Source organism: Podarcis tiliguerta, assembly GCF_965153285.1.
Source record: "Podarcis tiliguerta genome assembly, chromosome: 6".
Classification (NCBI taxonomy): domain Eukaryota; kingdom Metazoa; phylum Chordata; class Lepidosauria; order Squamata; family Lacertidae; genus Podarcis; species Podarcis tiliguerta.
Window position 1 is genome coordinate 22,758,247 of NC_139539.1, and position 19,237 is coordinate 22,777,483.

At 45.9% G+C, this 19,237-nt stretch overlaps 1 protein-coding gene across 2 annotated transcripts in view; it reads right to left on the bottom strand.

The window, feature by feature from the left end:
• Window positions 1–308: 308 nt before the first annotated feature.
• Window positions 309–19,237, bottom strand: part of MATN4 (matrilin 4) — a 37,683-nt gene continuing 18,754 nt past the window's right edge. The window contains exons 2-11 of one of the 2 annotated variants that reach the window (XM_083446910.1): window positions 13,827–13,948; window positions 12,735–13,307; window positions 11,930–12,052; window positions 9,850–9,972; window positions 9,265–9,387; window positions 8,454–8,576; window positions 6,524–6,937; window positions 4,027–4,179; window positions 3,085–3,189; window positions 309–827 (exon numbers count right to left, since the gene is read on the bottom strand). In XM_083446910.1, the coding sequence (XP_083303036.1) occupies window positions 772–827; window positions 3,085–3,189; window positions 4,027–4,179; window positions 6,524–6,937; window positions 8,454–8,576; window positions 9,265–9,387; window positions 9,850–9,972; window positions 11,930–12,052; window positions 12,735–13,307; window positions 13,827–13,902 (1,869 nt within the window). In that variant the 5' untranslated portion in view covers window positions 13,903–13,948 and the 3' untranslated portion in view covers window positions 309–771. The remainder of the gene's footprint in view (window positions 828–3,084; window positions 3,190–4,026; window positions 4,180–6,523; window positions 6,938–8,453; window positions 8,577–9,264; window positions 9,388–9,849; window positions 9,973–11,929; window positions 12,053–12,734; window positions 13,308–13,826; window positions 13,949–19,237) is intronic. The other variant, XM_083446909.1, reaches the window with a different exon arrangement.

Here is a 19,237-nt window from a genome sequence, read left to right on the forward strand (position 1 = left end):
TCCTTCAATACACTCAAAGTCAAGTTGTGGGGTGGGAGCAGAATATTCCAATCAGAGATGCCCCAGTTTGGTGGGGGGGGGGCGGGTTGGAGCATCTTATTCTAACTTACATATTTTAAAATAATATTTCCTTTTTTTTGAAAAGCAGGCATTTGTGTGCAACTGAAGCAGAAAGCTGTAGACAAAGGAGCTGCTGGCGCTGCTTTTCACAGTGGAGGATAACAAGGGGGAAAACGGCAGGGTCTTCAGCTTGGAAATGTGAGGAGCTGCCAATGTCTCTCCCTCCATAAGCAAGCCTTTTTTAACAAAATAAAAATAAAAATGAAAATGAAATTTAGCAAGGAAGTGGATTTCTTTTTTCAACCAGGCATGTTGATGTCCGAGGCTCTTGAGTGCTCCGCAAAGCCCCAGGAAAGACTTCACTGGCTGCCAACTAACCCCGGTCGCTCTTGAAGACAATGTCTGCTTCACTTCCTGCATCTTCTCTGAACCATCCACCTGTTGCGGCTCAACCAGCTTCAACAAATGGCTCAGCCCAACCATCCATTTCAAGCCAAGGGAGGGAAAGTGTTCCAACATATGGTTTCTTTGTTTTTTTAAAAAAGTTTTGTTTATTTTTCTTTTTTTTTATCTAGGCAAGTAGGGAGCAGTTTCAGCTTCCCCCTCAGGCTCGTGTTATATGAAAACCAACAACCATTTACAACAGGAACGCCAATGATGAGTTAACAGGATGTGTCTGCGCCCATAAGGTGAGGTGTCTCTCAGCCCCGATCATTTTCTGCCAACCTGGTTTTCCAGCTGGTCAATTCTGGCAGTCATCTGAGCAAGTGGTTGCATTAAGGAAAGCAGCACGTGCAAGATTGTGCAAACAGTCATTCACAACTTAAGGCAGGGGCAACTAACCCCCCAGTTTGGTGCCTGATACACACACACACACACTGCCAACATTTTTTTTTCTGTCTCCCAATTATTATTTATTTATTTGCTGCCTGCATTTCTACCTGACCTTTTTCTCGAAGGAAGGAACTCTCAAGTTGCTTAGTGTCAGGGGCTGGACTGATGAGGAATGGTGGTTGACCTCCCCAAGAACAGGAGGATAGTATAGATTTAGAACAGTGGTTTGCAGAAGGACATAGTTCAGAGTCTGCAGAGGGCAGAAGCTGGGAAATACTGGAAGAGGAACAGCAGGAAGAAGAAGCACCAGGGGAGAGACAGATGACAGTGTCCTTGGAAAGCATTCCTGACCCCCCTCCCAGGACCAGGCGTGCATTGCGGGTAGCAGAACAGAGAGCTCAGAGGCCGAAAGATCAGATTAACTGATGCAGGGGTGACGTAGAATAGGAAAGACGTAGGAGGGTGGGACTTGACTTGGAGCAATCCCATTATTTAGGGAAGACTACATTCCTTCGTCACTCTCTGTGAATTATTGAATAAATTGCTTGGTTAGAACCTGAAGCAGAGAAACGATAAAAGTTCTAACCAAGCAAATTATTCAATAATTCACAGAGAGTGACGAAGGAATGTAGTGACACCCTGACACTTACATGGTTTTATCTCACCCTCCTCATTTAATCCCCACAACCTCCCTGTGAGGCAGGTTAGGCTGAAAGGCAGCAAGCCTGAACCAAAGTCACCCAGTGAACTTCATGGCCAAGTGGGGATTTGAACACTGGTTAGACACAGAGTGCTGATGGGTATGCAAATCCCCCCTTCTCTCTGGGTAATCAGCTAATTATATGATGAATGGAGAGGCACAACCCCCCTCCCCTCCCTTTCTCAGATCAGCTAAAGAATGGGGGCCGTGTACCTGTGTACATATGCCTGCCTGAGTGTGCATGCAGGCGTGTGAAAGTGTGCCCATGAGTGTGGCACGGCCACACCCACCACTGACATGTGAACCCTGTTGGCCAAGGGTGTGAATGTTCACCCTGCAGGGGCTTTTTCCCTTCATGGTAGAGTCTTTGCCGTTTCAGGCAGCTGGCTTTGGGATAAACCCTGAAGACAATTCAAAATCTCATTAGGATAGCGTGCAGAAATGCATTACCTTGCAGGAAACTGCTTGCAAAAAAAAAAAAGTGTCTATATTGGAAGAAATTCACGCAGAAATGCTGGCAAATTTTCATGCCTTTTTTTTAAAAGAATCCACAAAATGATGCAAAAATGCGGAGACCTGAATTTAAGGTTGTAAAAATGAGAAAAGTGAAAGTAACAGATTCACTCATCCCTAGTTCCACCCCAAGAGCACGATTTTAGCCTAACATCATCAGAATGAATGACAATGACCTGCATAGGCCATCAAGTAAACTTCATTGTTGAATGGGGCTTTGGGCTTGGCTTTCCTCACACCCAAACTCATCCATTCTAGCTGCTGGACCACATTCCCACCCCTGAAGTTATTGCTTGTCACAAAGGCAGCATCAAGAGCACTGTACTCCAGCAGACACTTTGCACATGAGCTCTGTTGTGCCTGCTGAGCACTTCCCCCAAGACTCTGCCCTTTTAGGTACAATTTGCCCTCTGAAACCCTGGAGAATGGGATGCTTAAAATGAGAATCTAAATCCTTCCAAGAAAGGGGGGTGTAATGGTTCTAGGGGTTGCTCGTGTGTAAATCGGCGCCACACCTGGGTGGGTTGCCTGAGTGAACCCTTTCTGTCTGGACAGCCACCCGCCCGTGGCTGTCTCAATCACTGGCAGAATCCGTCAGTGGGCGTTTCTTGAACTTCTTCCAGCATAAAAGTTCTTTGACGCCTAGTCTCCGCCTACTCTCCCTGCGCGGAAGCCTTCTGCGCAGGGAGGGTGTGGGCATCGGAAGACCCGTGCTCTCCCCGCTGGTTGTCGGTGAGGAGTCTTGGAGCCACCTCGCCGATTCCCCCATCTGCCCCCCTTCTCCACTGGTGCTACGCTGATTTCCTTCCCCAGAAGATGTGCTGCTTCTCTCCCTCCCGGGACGCTCTCCGGAATCCCTCTGGAGCCCTCCCTCTCCCTCTGGCTCTGATGGCAGTTCCCTGACAGCGGGGAAAGGCAACATAACAAATGTTCCTGCCCGCTTTCACTTTTCATGAAGGTTATACCAAAAAGGATATTTTTATCAGTGAGGTCTTCCAGGATTGCAAGACTGTTTGTCTGGAACTGAACCAGGGCCTCACATTCACACGGGTTGCGGAATTCAGTTTCTCCCTTGCCTTCCTCTGAAATAACATAAAATATATTAGAAACATATTCAGTTCAGCACTATCGACACTTAATAGCACCAGAGGCCCCTGATTCCATAAAAAACCTTTGATCTGATGTGACCATCAGCTTGCCACTGACTCCTGCACTCTGGGCTAAGTTGGTTAAGTGAAGGCAACCAAAACGTGAAATGCAGTTAGCTTTCTGTGATAAAAAATTGCCCAAGGGCTGCAATGAAGAACTGATAGGGGTCAGGGGAACAATTCTCAAATTTCCACAGGCTCCTGTTGTGACCTTAATTGACATACTGTATACGATATATGCAATGCTCTAATGCTTTCTGATAGGGAAAAGCCTTATTTATATTTATTATTATTGAAAGTCTACCCCTTACCATCTCCAAGTCTCTGTGCTATGAGACTTATTCACACATACATTGAACAGATATATAAGCTGCCTCTGCAGGTGTAGAATTGTTAATGTGACCAAGTGTGTGCTTGTTGATTTGTACAGCTCAATTGTTGTGCTCAATTGTTGTGCGCATGGCCACACAGATTCCACACCTGTGGAGCACCACAAGTGAAGAACTGTACCGCAGCTCAACTACTAGACCTGTTCACACGATACACACTGAACACAGGTTCAGGATGTCTCTACACAGCTTCCCCCTTTCTTTAGGGGGATACTAAATTTAGCGTTAAATGACCTGGAAAGTGATGTAATGTGAGGCAAGACACAGAATCATGTGCAGAATGACCTATTTGCTTACAGGATTTACTGGAACATGGCATTCAAATATCTGACAGTAGAAGCATAGCGGTAAAGGTTGTTGCCTAGATTCCGCCATCGCTTACCAGGACAGATGTTGACTTTGAGATTGTCCACAATGTTTGTCATGGTGTTGAAATCTGCAGAGTATGAGAAGTGCTGATCTACTGGCTCAGAAGCAATCGCTCTCAGTTCCTCTTCAACAGCTTTGCCGACTCCGACCGCAAACATGGTAATTCCTGCAGAACCGGCAACATGTATAGGATACAAGGGTTTCAGTTTTTGGGAAGTCAGGCAATTTGTTTGAATCTCAATAGCCAGTGCTATGGGATGCCATTCATACACAGTGCATGAAGACAGAACCAATTGTTTCTGAGATTGAGGGAGGAGTTCCAGAGCTGGGGTACCACCACCAAGAAGGCTCTCCTTTGAATAGCAAGCCTAGGCTGATGATGCAGCCATGAGAGCCTTTCTGACCAGTCTTCATAATTGGTGAGGTCTGCATGGAAGTAGGTCTCTCAGGTATTAGTAGTCACTATTATTATCACTATAATTTGTGGATTTCTATACTGCTTAATGCCAAACTAGGCTTCTACACAGTTTAGAAGTACAGAAATCAAAGGCTCAAACATTAAAACGCAAAGATCCATAATTAAAATACACAATAAAACCATCCCATTAAAATATGAACATCCATCGCTGAAATATGCAATAAAACAATTCCATTAAAGCAACACAACAATTAAAACAGGAGACTCAGGTCAAGAGACCAAGGGGATGACTGGGCAATGAGGTGCATCATCGATAGCTGGTGGAAAGTCAATACAGATGAGGCCTCTCTTGTTTCCGTAGGACATGTGCTCTGTAACACCAGTGCTACCAGTAAACAAACCTGCCTCTGCATCACTACAAGCTGGTCATAATTAGGATGGGACAAATAATAACACCCTTCCCCTTCTTCTCCCAGAGTAGTTTTAACCTCAGGTCTTGCGCCAACCACAGAGCGCTCTTCCAAAACTTCTGCCCACAACGTGAGGGAAGGGTTCATGACAGAAAACAACTGAAGTGGGAGAGAATCATGGGAGTTCTATGAGACTGGGTCAATAGTTGGGTCCAGATTAGGAGACCTTGAGGTCCCAGGATACAAAATGGCTGATCCCTGTCATGTAGGCAATGAAGTGGGATATCATGCAAGAAGAGAGAGTTATAGACAGGAGAACACAGGATTAAATAATACTGTGTGTTCAATTTTATCTGCCCTGCTCTGTCCCATCATGATCGTGCTCTTAGCCACCTATGGGAAAAGAACAAGTCTTGAAAATCTGGAACCAGATGACTGAAAAACAGAAGAAGACACAACTTTCAATGAGAAGTAAGCTGCAGCTTCCAGGCATAACATTGGCAAAGGATGAAAACTTCTTTTTCCTCCATTTCTTGTTCTGGGTTTAAGCTGCCTGTCCTCTTCTGGCCAGGGATAAGAAAGGCCGCTGTACCTTCCCTTTTCCTCATCTCTTGGGAGTTCAGCAACTGACTAGAAAGCAGCATAACCACCTCAATTTTTCTAAGCCCTGTAATTTGACACTCCTCTGCATTTTCCTTTTGGCAATAACAGGAGGAAACGAGAGAATTCGCTAATTAGCCACAAATTCCTGACACTGCCCAGAAACACAGAGGCAGAACAAACTGGCTGGAATGCTCCAGCAAACCTCTGGCCGCCCTGGTGCCAAGAGCAAAGGAGTTATTTGGCTCAAACTCTTAGAATGCAGGCATTGCCATCCCAGACAGTCTGCCTACAGAGTGGCTCAGCCCCTGTCTGCACTGCAGCTTTCAAACCGGTTTAAAATAAGCAAGCATTCCCTCTCCCCATGAGATCCTGAGAACTGTAGTTCTGTGATGAAGGGGTCTCTAGCAGAATCCTCAGCAAGCCCAACTGGCTACAATTCCCAGCATCCTTTCAGGGAAACCATGGCAGCTCATGAAAGAAACCGATTAGAATTTGTAGGTGCTGGAAGGATAGAGAAGGCAGCATCTCTTGGTGGTACAGCATGTCTGCCTGCAGAAACTCCAAGTTCAATCCCTAGCACACGAGTCAGGAATCTTTTCCTGCCAACTGGATGGATCCCACACTCCTCTACCCTTGGTGGACCATGTTGCCACATGGGAGAGGGGCTGCCCAACTGTCAAGGACATCAGGTGACAACGTCTAAGGGGCTAGCTGGGGGGGAAATATTATCTCCAGCAGCTTCAAAATTTCCAGAAATCTTACATCTCTCCTGGCACTGGCTTTCCAGGGTTCCTTTCAGACAGCCCTATCTGGAGATAAAGGAGACTGAACCTGGGACCTTCTGCATGCAAAGCAGGTGTCTTACCACTGAGACACAGCGGCAATTCATAGCCCAACCTCTATGGTCAGAACATACCTAGAGAAAAGAGTTGTATGGAAAAATGCGTACAGTTAGAGATCAAGTGCTTTACTGATTGGAGAAATTCGGAAGCAACCTCCTTTCAGCTCCTCACCCCTGAATAAAAGCTCCGCAATACCTATAGACAGATCCCAATTACACATCCCTGCTGCACCCTCACCTGACTCCTTTGCTCTTCTCGCCCACTCGGAGATGTCGTCTTGAGAACGGCCGTCCGTGAAGACCAGGCCTACTCTGGGCACATTCTGGGAAAGGGGCCGGGCCCCTTCCGCCTCCGAGAAGCTGTGCTCCAGCATGTGCTTGAGGGCCAGGCCTGTCATGGTGCCCTTCTCCATGTACTGCACTCTCTGCACCGCTTTCTTGACATCAGCCACTGTCGTGTACTTGTTGAGAGGGAACTCCGTGCGCACTCGGCTCGAGTACTGGACCAGCCCCACGCGCGTGCCGTGAGGGGACACGTCCAAGAAGTCCACAATCTGGTTCACAAACTGCTTCACCAGCTCGAAGTTCTGAGGCCGGACGCTCTTGGAGCCATCGATCACCAGCACCAAGTCGATGTGCCCAGCTTTGCACTCTATAGCCCAAGGAGAAAAGGGGAGGCGAACGGAGATGAGCGTTAGCCTTGTCTTCTGAAATAGCAGCAAAGTGAGATATATGATGGATATTGGGCCATCACCCTTGAGTTGCTGAAAAGTCCAGACTGGGCACCTCCAAGCTGTGAGGATCCCAGCTTCACACAGTTGGAGAATTCCCTCACAATCCTGTAGCTCTTTTGCTACACTTTACAAGACCTTTGGAAACCCAATCCCAGTACTGTTTCTAGACAACTACAATGTACCTCTCACACACATGATTTTCAGTAGGCAATCTCTTGTGCCTTGCCTCTTGCATCACCAGCATTCTGCTTCCTCAGCAAATCACACAGACAAACTGTGGGTCAACAGTGCCCTCTTGCTACCAACTGACACCACAGCCTAATTAGGACATGCAAATCCCTTTGTAAGATTGGGTTACAACCTGACATCCCAGATATTGTTATTATAATTATTACTCCTTTTAAAGTTACCTTTAACAACATCATTAAAAAAAAAAAAACTTGAAAATGAACATGAAGCAAATTTCATACAAATACAACACTGTTCGTCTCTACATTTTATCCAATGTTTTTCAGTAAGAGATTATGGTAAGCACAACTTTAGAAAGTTAAAGCCAACCTGAGGTTCCGGAAGGTAGCAGTTCTCTTGGCAGAACTGTACGAAAGGAGACCAGCTCCCCCAGAATTTGTTCCTATAATCATCAGGTACTCTTGCTCTTAGATAAGATGTTAATTTTGTCTTTATAGCAAAATGCTAAACTTTGATAAACTGCTCTTTCCAACGAGGGAGTACTATGTCTTTCCATCTTTGGGCAAATAATTTTTGTGCAGCTGTTAAAATATGAGAAGCAAGTACCATGTGTTCCTTCTATATAGGAAGTGGTGTGTGTGTGTGTGTGTGTGTGTGAGAGAGAGAGAGAGAGAGAGAGAGAGAGAGAGAGAGAGAAAATACAACAGTACCAATGCAAGAACTAGTGGCACATCATGATTCAGGATTCTGCTTAGTATTTTAATGATCTCACTATTCTGAACACCTCGTATTCACTTCTTTTATTTAGTCTTTTGCTTCCTGTCACATATTTTTGCAAATAATACACAAACTCCTCTGTTGTAGCATTAGATCCCATGATACAGGAGGCATTCTGTCTTCTCTGAGGCCATTGCTACCCAACTCGGCAAATCCAGTCTAACAACACACAGCAACCAATGCATCCCTCAGCTCCTCCTAACCAATCATGCATTTCTGTTATGTGCCAACTGGGACACTTTTTGTTGTATTTTCAAAAGCAGAAACAGTATCTCTGAATGTGTGTCCATCTAAGAGATATCAGGAATAGTGATCAGTCAGGATCAAGACATTGCCACTTACCTGCCTGCCATCTATTTGAAATACTCTGTGTCATGTGAGATGTCATGGCTAGGAATCTGTTTCAGGTATCAAAGAGGAGCCATGCATGAAGAACATTCCATAGCAAGGAAAACCCCTAATACTCACTGTTGCATGTCTTCTTGTCTGCCTGGAGCTGCTGACCCTCTGGGCAAAGACAGTGGTAAGAGCCTGCAGTGCTGACGCACTTAAATTCACATCCATGCTCTACGCTATTGCAGAGGTCGCTGGCTGAAACACAAATCATGGGGATAATTTCATCTAGCTACGGAGTTCAGCATGTTGCACCAGGTGGAGAACCATTAGGACCATACGGTGAAGAAACTATAAACTATGTTTTCTGCTGCTCCAGGGGGGAGGACCCGAACCAACGGAATCAAATGACAAGAAAGGCAATTCCAACTAAATATTAGGATTTACTTTCTGACAGTAAAAGCTGTTCAAAAGGGGAATAGGCCAGCATGGAAGGTGGTTGACTCTCCTTCATTGGAGGTTTTTTTTAACCGGCTGGATGGATTCTTTGGCTGTAATTCCTCCATTGCAGGGAGCTGGACTAAATGGCCCTTGTGGTCCCTTCCAATTCCACAATTCTGTGGTTCTAAGGAAAATTAGAAAGGCAATATTGCCTTTGGTTATGTTGATCACCAGGATTCTCCAGCGCTCTAAGGAACATGTTTTATATTGAAGTCACAGCCTATAAATCCAGTGCATCACAGTCCCGTCCACCGACTCTATGGGTGTCTTCTTTTGAGACATCCCAACTCATTTTCAAAACAGTCACTTGGCAAACCTAGTAATGAATCATAGCCAGATGTTGCACTCTATGTTTTAGCTCACTTGTTTGCTTTTCTTTTTTGCTCCCCCCTCCGCACCAATGCATATGGTGTTCTCCGCCACAGCCACACAATGCAACACTTACCCTGGCATGACTTGCCATCAGCCTGCAGGGTGTAACCATCGCGGCAGCGACAATAGTACCCGTTGAGGATATTCACACAATCATGCTGGCAGCTGTGGTTGCCAAAGTTGCAGAAATTGATCACTGGAAGTAATAGAGGGGGGTGGGGAATGATTTTGAGGTGATCAGGACCCATTGCTCTTCCCTCCTGCAAAATGCCTCCATTCCTCCGAGATCCCAGTTCCCATTTAATAGCTACCAACCCACCACCCCTTCCCCAATATTATGGAATACAGAGGCAGAAAAGGGCAGCCAAAATTAACAGGGGGCTGGAGAAACTCCCCTATCAGGAATGACCACAATGTCGGGGGCTTTTTCATTCAGAGAAAAAGAGAGTAAGAGGTGACGTGATCTATCATGATGGCAATATACTAGTTCCATGCCTCTTGATACCAGTTGCTGGGGGGTGACAGTGGGGAGCGTCCTGCCTGTGGGCTTCGCAGGGGAACCTGATCAGCCACTGTGTGAAAGAAGATCCAGCTCTAGAGAGGTTTCTTATCTGATCCAGCAGGACTCGTCTTACGCCCTTAGATGGAGATTACTCACTGCTACATGTCTTCTTGTCTTGGTTGAGCTGATAGCCTGTCCGGCAGCGGCAAGTGTAGGAGCCGAGAGAGCTGACGCATTGATGCTCGCAGCCGTGTCTCCCATCAGCACAGGCATCAATGACTGCAGAGGTTTAAAAAAAAGGACACGTCATGGACTGGGCAAACAAAAGCCATAGGTAAGGCTTGTCCACTCTTGCATACTTGGGCACTGGGTCTGCCATCAGAGGATATCAGGTACAGCGACTCATGTTGACAAGAAGCTAGGGGGTAGGCAGATCCTGTTAGTTTTTGGCTTCTCATTTTTCCAGTTCAGTCTTCCACATTTCTTCTTCGTTTTGCAATTCATTTATTTTTGAAGTCTTTGTGAAAATTCATCAGCATTTTTGTTAGGATTTCTCCTAATACAGTGGAACCTCGGGTTGCGGACGTGATCCATGATGGAAGCGTGTCCGCAACCTGCAGCATTCGCATCCTGAAGCGCCGCATCTGCACAGGCGCCAGCGCGATTTGGCGTTTCTGCGCATGCACAAAGAGCGATTTAGCACTTCTGCACATGCACGAGCGGCAAAACCCGGAAGTAACCCGTTCCAGTATTTCCAGGTTTCCCACAGTCCGCAACCTGAAGACATGTAACCTGAAGCATCCGTAACATGAGGTATGACTGTATATACACTTTCTTATGCACATTTTGCCCAAAATATGCATTTCTGCAAAGCAATTTACCCAAATCCAATGCACATTCGTATGCTATTTCCCCTTATACTCCAGGATATGCGTTTTTGTACACATTGCTTAGCCAGAAAGCTACATTGCAAAATCCAGAGAAGAGCAAATGTTGAAGGATGGCTGTGTTTTCATTTATACGTTGTTTTGGAAACTGCAGATTAGGTAGGTTCCTCCTTAAATGTTAACTGAACCCAGTTTCTCTCCCATCCTTATAAGAGGTCACAGGCACAGGCACATTGTCACTTTCACAGAATCACAAAATTGTAGAGTGGGATGGGAACCCAAGTGTCATCAGGAATCTTTAACCTTTTCAGACTCAGGACCCACTTTTAACCAAAACATGCATTTGGGAAAACACTTCTCAGTCTTTTACCATATATTTGCATGTTGGTAGTGCTGCTGTTGCAACCCACCTGGGACCAGTCAGTGATCCATGAGGGTCCCAACCCACCAGCTGAAGTCATAGAAACATAGAGAATCATAGAAACATAGAGTTGGAAGAGACCACAAGGGCCATCGAGTCCAACCCCCAGTCCAAGTCCAGTGATCCAGCATCACAACCTGCAATGCAGGTATCACAGCTGTTTCTCTTATTTGTTTCCTGCACAAGATGATAAAGAGTCTGGAATCCAAGCCTTGTGAGGAACAGTTGAGGGAGTTGGGGATGTGTAGCCTGGAGAAGACTGAGAGTGGTATGATAGCCATCTTCAAATACCTTAAGGGCTGTTGCATGCAAGATAAGAGCAAGCTTGTTTTCTGCTGCTCCAGGGACACGATCCAGATCAATGGATTCAAGTTACAAGAAAGGAGGCTCCAACTAAACATGAGGAAGAACTTCCTGACAGTAAGAACTGTTCTACTGTCCACCTTAGAAGGTGGTGAACTTTCCTTCACTGGAGGTCTTTAAACAGAGGTTGGATGGTCATCTGTCAAAGATTCTTTAGCTGTGATTCCAGTATTTCAGGAGGTTGGATTAGATGACCCTTGGGATCCACTCCACCTCTACAATTCTATTATCTATGTAGAATCTATTATCTACAGATCCATTTCTGAGTCTTCTTCCCACCCAGCACTGCTTGTTTTACAAGAGATTCTTACACAGAATAAACAGTGTCGGCTAATGAACACCACATTTTTTCCATATCGGCACATGTTCAGCATGCATCCACATTATGCAGATGGTTCATTGTCGAACCTTATTACTCGTTGGCAGATCAGCAATGACACGGTTGCAAAATAAAATTCATCCAATGTGCAAGTTGCATTGTAATCTAGGCTTAGGTACTGGGAGAACTGCTGTCCATCTCATCAGCCCTAATAACTGTCTGACTGAACGTACTGATCTTACTTACTGGAGCACGTCTTTCCATCAGCATTGAGCTTGTATCCTGGGTTACACTGACAATAGAAGGAGCCTGGGACACTGACACAAGTGTGCTGGCAGCCATGATCCAGTTCTGTACACATATCAACACCTGGAAGATGCAAGATGGCACAAGGTAAATAAGAGTTCGCCCACTTACATTACACATGAGAACAGCTATACCAGGGTGAAGACAGTGTAATGTTTTTAGTTAGTGGGGCCAATTTGGAAGTTTGGATGCATATCTCTCTCTGGGCTAAGCAATGCAGTGTGGGTGAGGGATGGTATTACAGGCTGGTAGCAGAAGCTGGCTGTGCACAACACTGATTGGCTGGTGCCAGTGACGCAACCAGTTTTGTCTCTTGCTCCCTTGTACATGCAGCAATCCCCAGAGCATTATGTACACTTCATCATGTTTTAAAAACTTAATAAGAAAATGGATGAAGGGATAAACCCTCACAATTGCTTTAAATTCACATTTATAAAAGGGGAAGGCAGATTGTCCAAAACTCGCAGAGAGCAGCCAAGACTGATGGACGAACCAGCATTTGATAAACTGTGAATCAATTCACGGGCTCACATCCACCCAATCGCCACCTCCATTACAGGTTGCAGGCAACACAAGAAGCAAGAACGCATGAACAACGCTTGAGCTATCTTCTATCCTGGTAACCTCAAAGGGGGAACATGCCACCTTTCCCCTCATGTTCTGATCTCTCACTGAATCGCTTTTGAATGTCAACAATGGCCACGGGAGGTGGCTTGACTGCCCTGCCACTGCCGCCATCACTCACCGCACAGCTTGTCCTGGAATTGCTTGCCGAACTGTTGGATGAGGTCAAAGGACTCCACCAAGAACACATGCTCCTCCAGTGGGGGAGAAGCCATGGCCCGGAGGGAGTTCATGTCTGCCCGCTGCACGCCCACGGCATAGATTTCAATGCCGGCCGCTCGTGCCTGAGCTGCCACATCCGTCACACGGTCCTGAGGCCGCCCATCAGTGACGATCACTGCCACACGAGGGATTTTCTTGTGCAGCGGCCGTGCCCCCTCCTGGGTGGTAAAGGCCACGTTCATGGCATACTGGATTGCCAGTCCCGTCATGGTGCCTTGAGCCAAGGGGACAATGGCGTTGATGGCCTTCTCCATGTCCGCCCGGGTGAAGAAGGACTTGAGGGAGAAGACGTTCTGGACCTGGCTGGAATACTGGATCACCCCTACCCGGGTGGCGTTGGGCCCGATATCCAGGTTGTGAATGATGTCAATCATGAAGCGCCGCATGGTCTCGAACTCAAAGGGGCGGACGCTGCGTGAGCTGTCAATCACAAAGACAATGTCCAGGGGGCCAGTCTTACACTTTGTCGTCCCTGGAGGAGGGAAATAAGAGAGATCTCATTTCACAACTTTCTCTACCAAGGTGGGGGAAACATCTGGCCCTCCAAGTATTTGCTGGACTCCAGCTCCCATCATCCCTGACTATTGGCCATGCTGGCTGAGACTGACGGGAGCAACATTTACTATTTACTTATCGCATTTGTATGCCACCTTCTTCCTCTAAGGAGCTCTGGGTGGCGTACATGGTTTGCCCCCCTCCTCATTTAATCCCCACAAAAACCCTGTGAGGTAGGTTAGGCTAAGGGGCAGTGACTGGCCCAAGGGCACCCAGTGAGCTTCATGGTCTCCTGTGTGTGCATTGTCTAGTGTAAATCCAACACTCGTGCACTTTTATTACATCAAGGACACGTGGGGAATACCCCTCAAAAAACCCAGAAGTAATCATGTTCCTTTTGTGAGAACAAATTCACTGGCTACTCCTTGCTATGCTTAATATAGCTCTGATTCAATAGGTATTTGTGGTATATATATCTTTTTGACTGGCAGCTTACCTAAGATTTTCGGTCGGGCTTCCAATGCTGTAAAGGCAAGGAGGAGGAGAGGGGCAGCGTACAGCAGCTTCATCATTCAGTTTCGAGACTGCAGAATCCCAGGAAGAAGTCTAGAGGATTTTCTGGGGAGAAAGAGAGAACATCCAATAAGATTCTGCAGTGTTTCCTTTAGTTTTTTCTGCACTCTGTGCTGTTTTAGGCTGCAATCCTTACCACGTCTACTCAGAAGTGAATCCTATGCAAGTCAATGGAGCTTGCTCCCAGGTAAGTGGGAGATTAAGGACTGCAGCCCAACTCCCAAATCAGAATTTTGAAGGTAAGCATTCCAACTTGCTATGTGAAATAGTGAACTGGGCAAGTACAAACAACAGCACAACCCTAAGGATGTTTTTCTCAGAAGTAAGCCCCACGGAGTTCAGCAGGCCTTACTTCCTGGTGAGTGTGTGCTTAGGATTGAGACCACCACCATCATCTGCTTTTGATCTGGGGAAAACAAGCAGACACAGATCCAGTGCCTGGATCCATTTTGGAACACAATGTAAGTCTCCAGGTCCTTTCAGCAACTTTGCAAATTTCAGCATGTTGAGCTCCAAGTTACTGAACAAAGTACTCTTAATGCAAGGGCATTTCACCACCACCATCACCGCCCCCCACATTTTGTGGTTTAGTAGCATTGCTGCAGAAATACTGTGTTACAGTTCCACATCCATAAGGCACTGTGAAACTGCAGTCTGCCTTTCAGACACAGAGCTATCCTGGCAGCTGGACAAACCTTGTTTCAGCATATAAACCGGGAACAATTTATTGAGGACAGGCACTCTTTTCAGCCTCCTTTGAGCCAAGCATCTTGCTTAGGCCTCTGAAGGGCAGAAGAAGACTGTGCACAAAGGAAAAACCCAACTGTCAGCCCTATACTCAAGATGCTGTTCTATGGAAGGCAGTTACCACCCTTGAGTATCGGAGCCAAACTGCACATAATGTTGGTCACGTACGTAGCTGTGCTCTTAAGTGCGGGGGCTGTTGGTGTTTCGGCAAATAGCTAGCATGGGTTACCTAATCCCTAGTGAGGGGAGTACAGTGATTTAACCCATCCTTTGCGCTCCCCTCCCTCAGCTAACATTGTGTGATGCCAGGCAGATACGACCCTGGCCAAAGCCATGTGGCTTGCATTTGGCACCAAACTTAAATGGCACTGAACACAAGCTGGGAGCACACTTTGCCTGCCCCACACCAGATGTCGTATTAACCCTGACAGGCCTAATTTGGTCCATGGGCTGGCAATCCTTCCCCATGCTGTAAATCAAGCCACAGAGCAACCCAAAGCAAGGAACAGGATCAGCACCAGACCCTTCCGAGAACAGGAACTTTCAGTGGGAAAAGAAGGGCCTAGCAAGGGGAGCGATTTGAGACATAGCGAGGTGAGGACAATGCAAGGATGGGCACCATGCCCAGCTTGGTAAGAGTAGATAGGTTATCTGATCTGGAGCAGCAGAAAGCAAATAATGAGCAGAGCTCTGGAGATGAAATGTGACAGAGATAAAAGAGAAATTGGATGGCCCCAGCTCTTTGCTTTCACGGATACAACTCTACCGATTGTTAAGGTCATGCCCCTGGGCCAAGAATCACACTCTCCCCACCACAGATGCATAGCTCTCCTGTGATCAAATTCAGGATAAGCTTCTAAGTCTCTTGCTAGATGACCTTGGATGGTTTTCATGGAAGCATATCCAGGGTGCTGCTCTCAATGGACTCTCAGACAGCAACCAAGACTTTCAGGCTCTTTTGGGGATAGAAACAGACAGATAGCCATTCTAAGGCCCAGTTTGTGGGACCAAGAATGAGCTATGTGCCTGCATGTAGCAGCTGAGTCCTACTAGGCTTTACCTACCTAAATTGCAGAGTTGGGAAAGGTTCAGAAAAGGACAACCCAAAGATCAAGGGTTGGAGCTACTCTCCTATGAGGAAAAGTTGTAGTGTTTGGAACTTGGAAGGTTAACTACAGGCATCTGAGAACGAAGTGCTGGAGTAGATGGACCATTGGCCTGATCCAGGAGGCTCTTCCTATGTTCTTATGTAACTGTTCCGCAGCATGGTGAACAAATTCATTTGGGTTGTTTTATTAGCTCTTCCTGCTAAATAAATTTACCGAAGAATTGTGCAACACAGCATTGTGCAATACTCACGAAACCACAATTCACATAGCAATGGTAGCCGCAGCTTGGGGGGGGAGAGGATTGCATTTTCAGCAGAAACAACTTTTGATATCTAAGAGCAATTTTGCTACAACAGAATCATCTGGAGAAATGACCCAGATTGCTCCCCACAGAAGCTGCTAATATTTAGGATAACTGCAAACTGTCCCCAAAAGACTCCCAAAGTTTAATGACATTATGGAAATAGGGGCTTTGGCCAAAAATCATGGCTGAAATTGCTTGCAAACCCATGAGGTTGGGAAACGGTTTTCCAGCTTTCTAATAAGAGGGATAAGCTTTGAATTCTAAAAAAGATGTGGTGTTTTGATATATCCACCAGGGGCCACTGCAATGCAAAGCAGCTTAGCCTGCTGGTTTCCTTACTGGCTCCAGGGAGGATTTGTGAATGGGGAAAGAAGAGTGACAACCTTGGCACAAGGCAGTCAAAGGGAGCTTCTGCTTTCCCCCACGAGGAGATAGTTGGGAAGGGAAGGTTTAAAACACTCCTCCTGCTGCAATCTTGAAAACAATTGCACCCCCACTCCCCATGATGCATTACCATCAAAAGAGTTATGGGCCCCAAATCCTGGAAGGCACCGCAGGTTGACTGATGGGGTGAAACTAGCTATCCATGCCACCCAAATCTTATTGTTGGCACCCGCCTGTCTCAGAAGGTAAACTGATGGGAATCAGCTGTGCATCAAGGGCAGAGGAGGAGCGGGGAGAGAGAACAAGAGAAAGGAGACAGCCCCTTCTGGAAAGGAAAATAATGAAGAAAAGCAAACTTTCTTTGTATTTGCTTGGAAATGGGGGTGTAAGGTGGCTATCTGGCAGGCCTGGGCAACCTTCAGTGGATCTTAAACTAGGTCCGATCTGCACTATACATTTAAAGTAGCATCATACCACTTTAAACAGTCATGGCTTCCTCGCAAAGGATCCTGGGATCTGCTGTTTTTTTAAGGGTGCTGAAGAGTTGTTAGGACATACCTCCCTGCCCTCTTTCCCCTCAGTGAGCTACAGTTTCCAGAATGGTTTTACATTTACAATCAATCCCTCTTTTCCCAGGGAACTCTTGCGAACTGTAGCTCCATGAGGGAAATAAGGGTCTCCTAACAACTCTCAAGAGGGACGCGGGAGGCGCTGTGGGTTAAACCACTGAGCCTAGGGCTTGCCGATTGGAAGGTCGGCAGTTCGAATCCCCGTGATGGGGTGAGCTCCTGTTGCTTGGTCCCTGCTCCTGCCAACCTAGCAGTTCAAAAGCACGTCAAAGTGCAAGTAGATGAATAGGTACCACTCTGGCAGGAAGGTAAACGGTGTTTCCGTGTGCTGCTCTGGTTCGCCAGAAGCGGCTTAGTCATGCTGGCCACATGACCCGGAAGCTGTATGCTGGCTCCTTTGGCTATTAAAGTGAGATGAGCGCCGCAACCCCAGAGTCGGCCACGATTGGACCTAATGGTCAGCGGTCCCTTTACCTTTACCTTTAACAACTCTCAGCGCCCTCAACAAACGAAGCTCCCAGAATCGTTTGGAGCGAAGCAAATGCAATGAAGCTGTCCTCTGTGCACTTGCAATGGCAGTTTGAACTGTACACGCCTCACTTTTAATTGCAGCTTTTGGATGGAAAACGCTGGAGCATTTCTCAAGAAACTGCAGAATTGTAGCCTACAGATTGTGGCTAACACCATGTCTTTACAGCTTCCAACACTAGTGATGGGAGCAGACTGAAGCCAAAGTAAATAGTAATGTGTGCGCAGCCTGAGAGAAACCAGAACTAACAAAAAATTGTCCATCCCTACACTGGTCACCTGAAAAGGGGGAGCCATCAGTTCTTTAGACTGCAATCTAAACTTATTTACTGGGATATAAGCATCACTGAGCACAATGGTGCCTACTCCTGAGTAAATATACATAGATTTGCTCCGCTAATCTTTCTCAATGTTCAAACGCTGCCTGGTCACCAAGAGGTGAATTTTATCCTCCACAGGCAACTAGGCTATTAACTCTGAACAGTGGCCCATTCTACAGATTTTCCCCATCATCCATAAAACAGCATTCAAAATTACCCTTCAAATGACCGCAAGCCAAACAAGATTTTGTTCACTGCTCCTAATCATTTTACACCTTGTCACTTCATGCCATTTCCTCATTTCTAAGAATTTGTATTGAGCACCTACAGTTAATCTAAAGGCTCTCTTTGTACGCATACAATATTCTCTCTTTACACCAGAAAGCTTTCCTCCTTCATGCGTCTTCAAAGTTTGACACAAATTTGTCTCTGAGCCAAAAAGCAAACCCAAACACCTCCATTCATACAGCTGTCAGTTAAGAAAATTGGCAATTTTTCATTCATTGGGAACTGAATGCTCCCCAAGGGGATGCCAGGTGATCCCGGTTCCTTCTGAGCATCAAAAGATTCTAGTCAAATGGGGTTTAAAATGCAAATATATGCTAAGGAAAACATGCCAAAAAAGCAATTAAGGAAATCACATCTGAACTATTCTAACCAGTAAGACTTTACTCAGGCAAGCCATTTTTGAGAAGGAGAAAAACTGCCTTTGCAAAAAAGAAGAAGATTTTTTTGGAAGTCTTAAGGTCTCGCAGACACAAAAAGAATCAGACAAGGTTGCTTACATTCATGATCTGGCCCCCTATCCATTAGCGGATCCAGTGACATTTATCAGGACTCTTGAACTACAAGCAGGAAGACTAAAACATACATTCACAAACCAATCCTACCCATGTTTACTTAAGAATAAGTCTTGTACGCTAATTAAATACTTAGATTAAATGCTAATTAAATGCTTAGAACTGTGTTTTTATTCCTCTACGAATGAAGCTGCAATCCTAAACATCTTATCCCATTCTTCAATAGAGTTTACTTCTAAGTTAGTGTATACAATTGCAATCTTAACCCCACTTACCTGGGAGTAAGTATGTTTGCATTCAATAGGACTCATTTCTGAGTGGACATAGTCAAGACTGTGCTACCTTAGGCTGTGATCCTAAACAACAGTAGGGCCCTATGCATGTCTGCTCAAAAGTAAGCTCCACCTACTTATTCTTGGGGCTTATTACCACGTAAATTTCTATAAGATTGCAACCTAAGTCCCTTTGAAATCAGTGTGTTGAGTAAGTCTCTATAGAACCAAGAAGTTCACAAAATATATTGTCCAGTAATCAAGAATACTCTAAGTCTACAGTGACTTCTATTATTTAGAT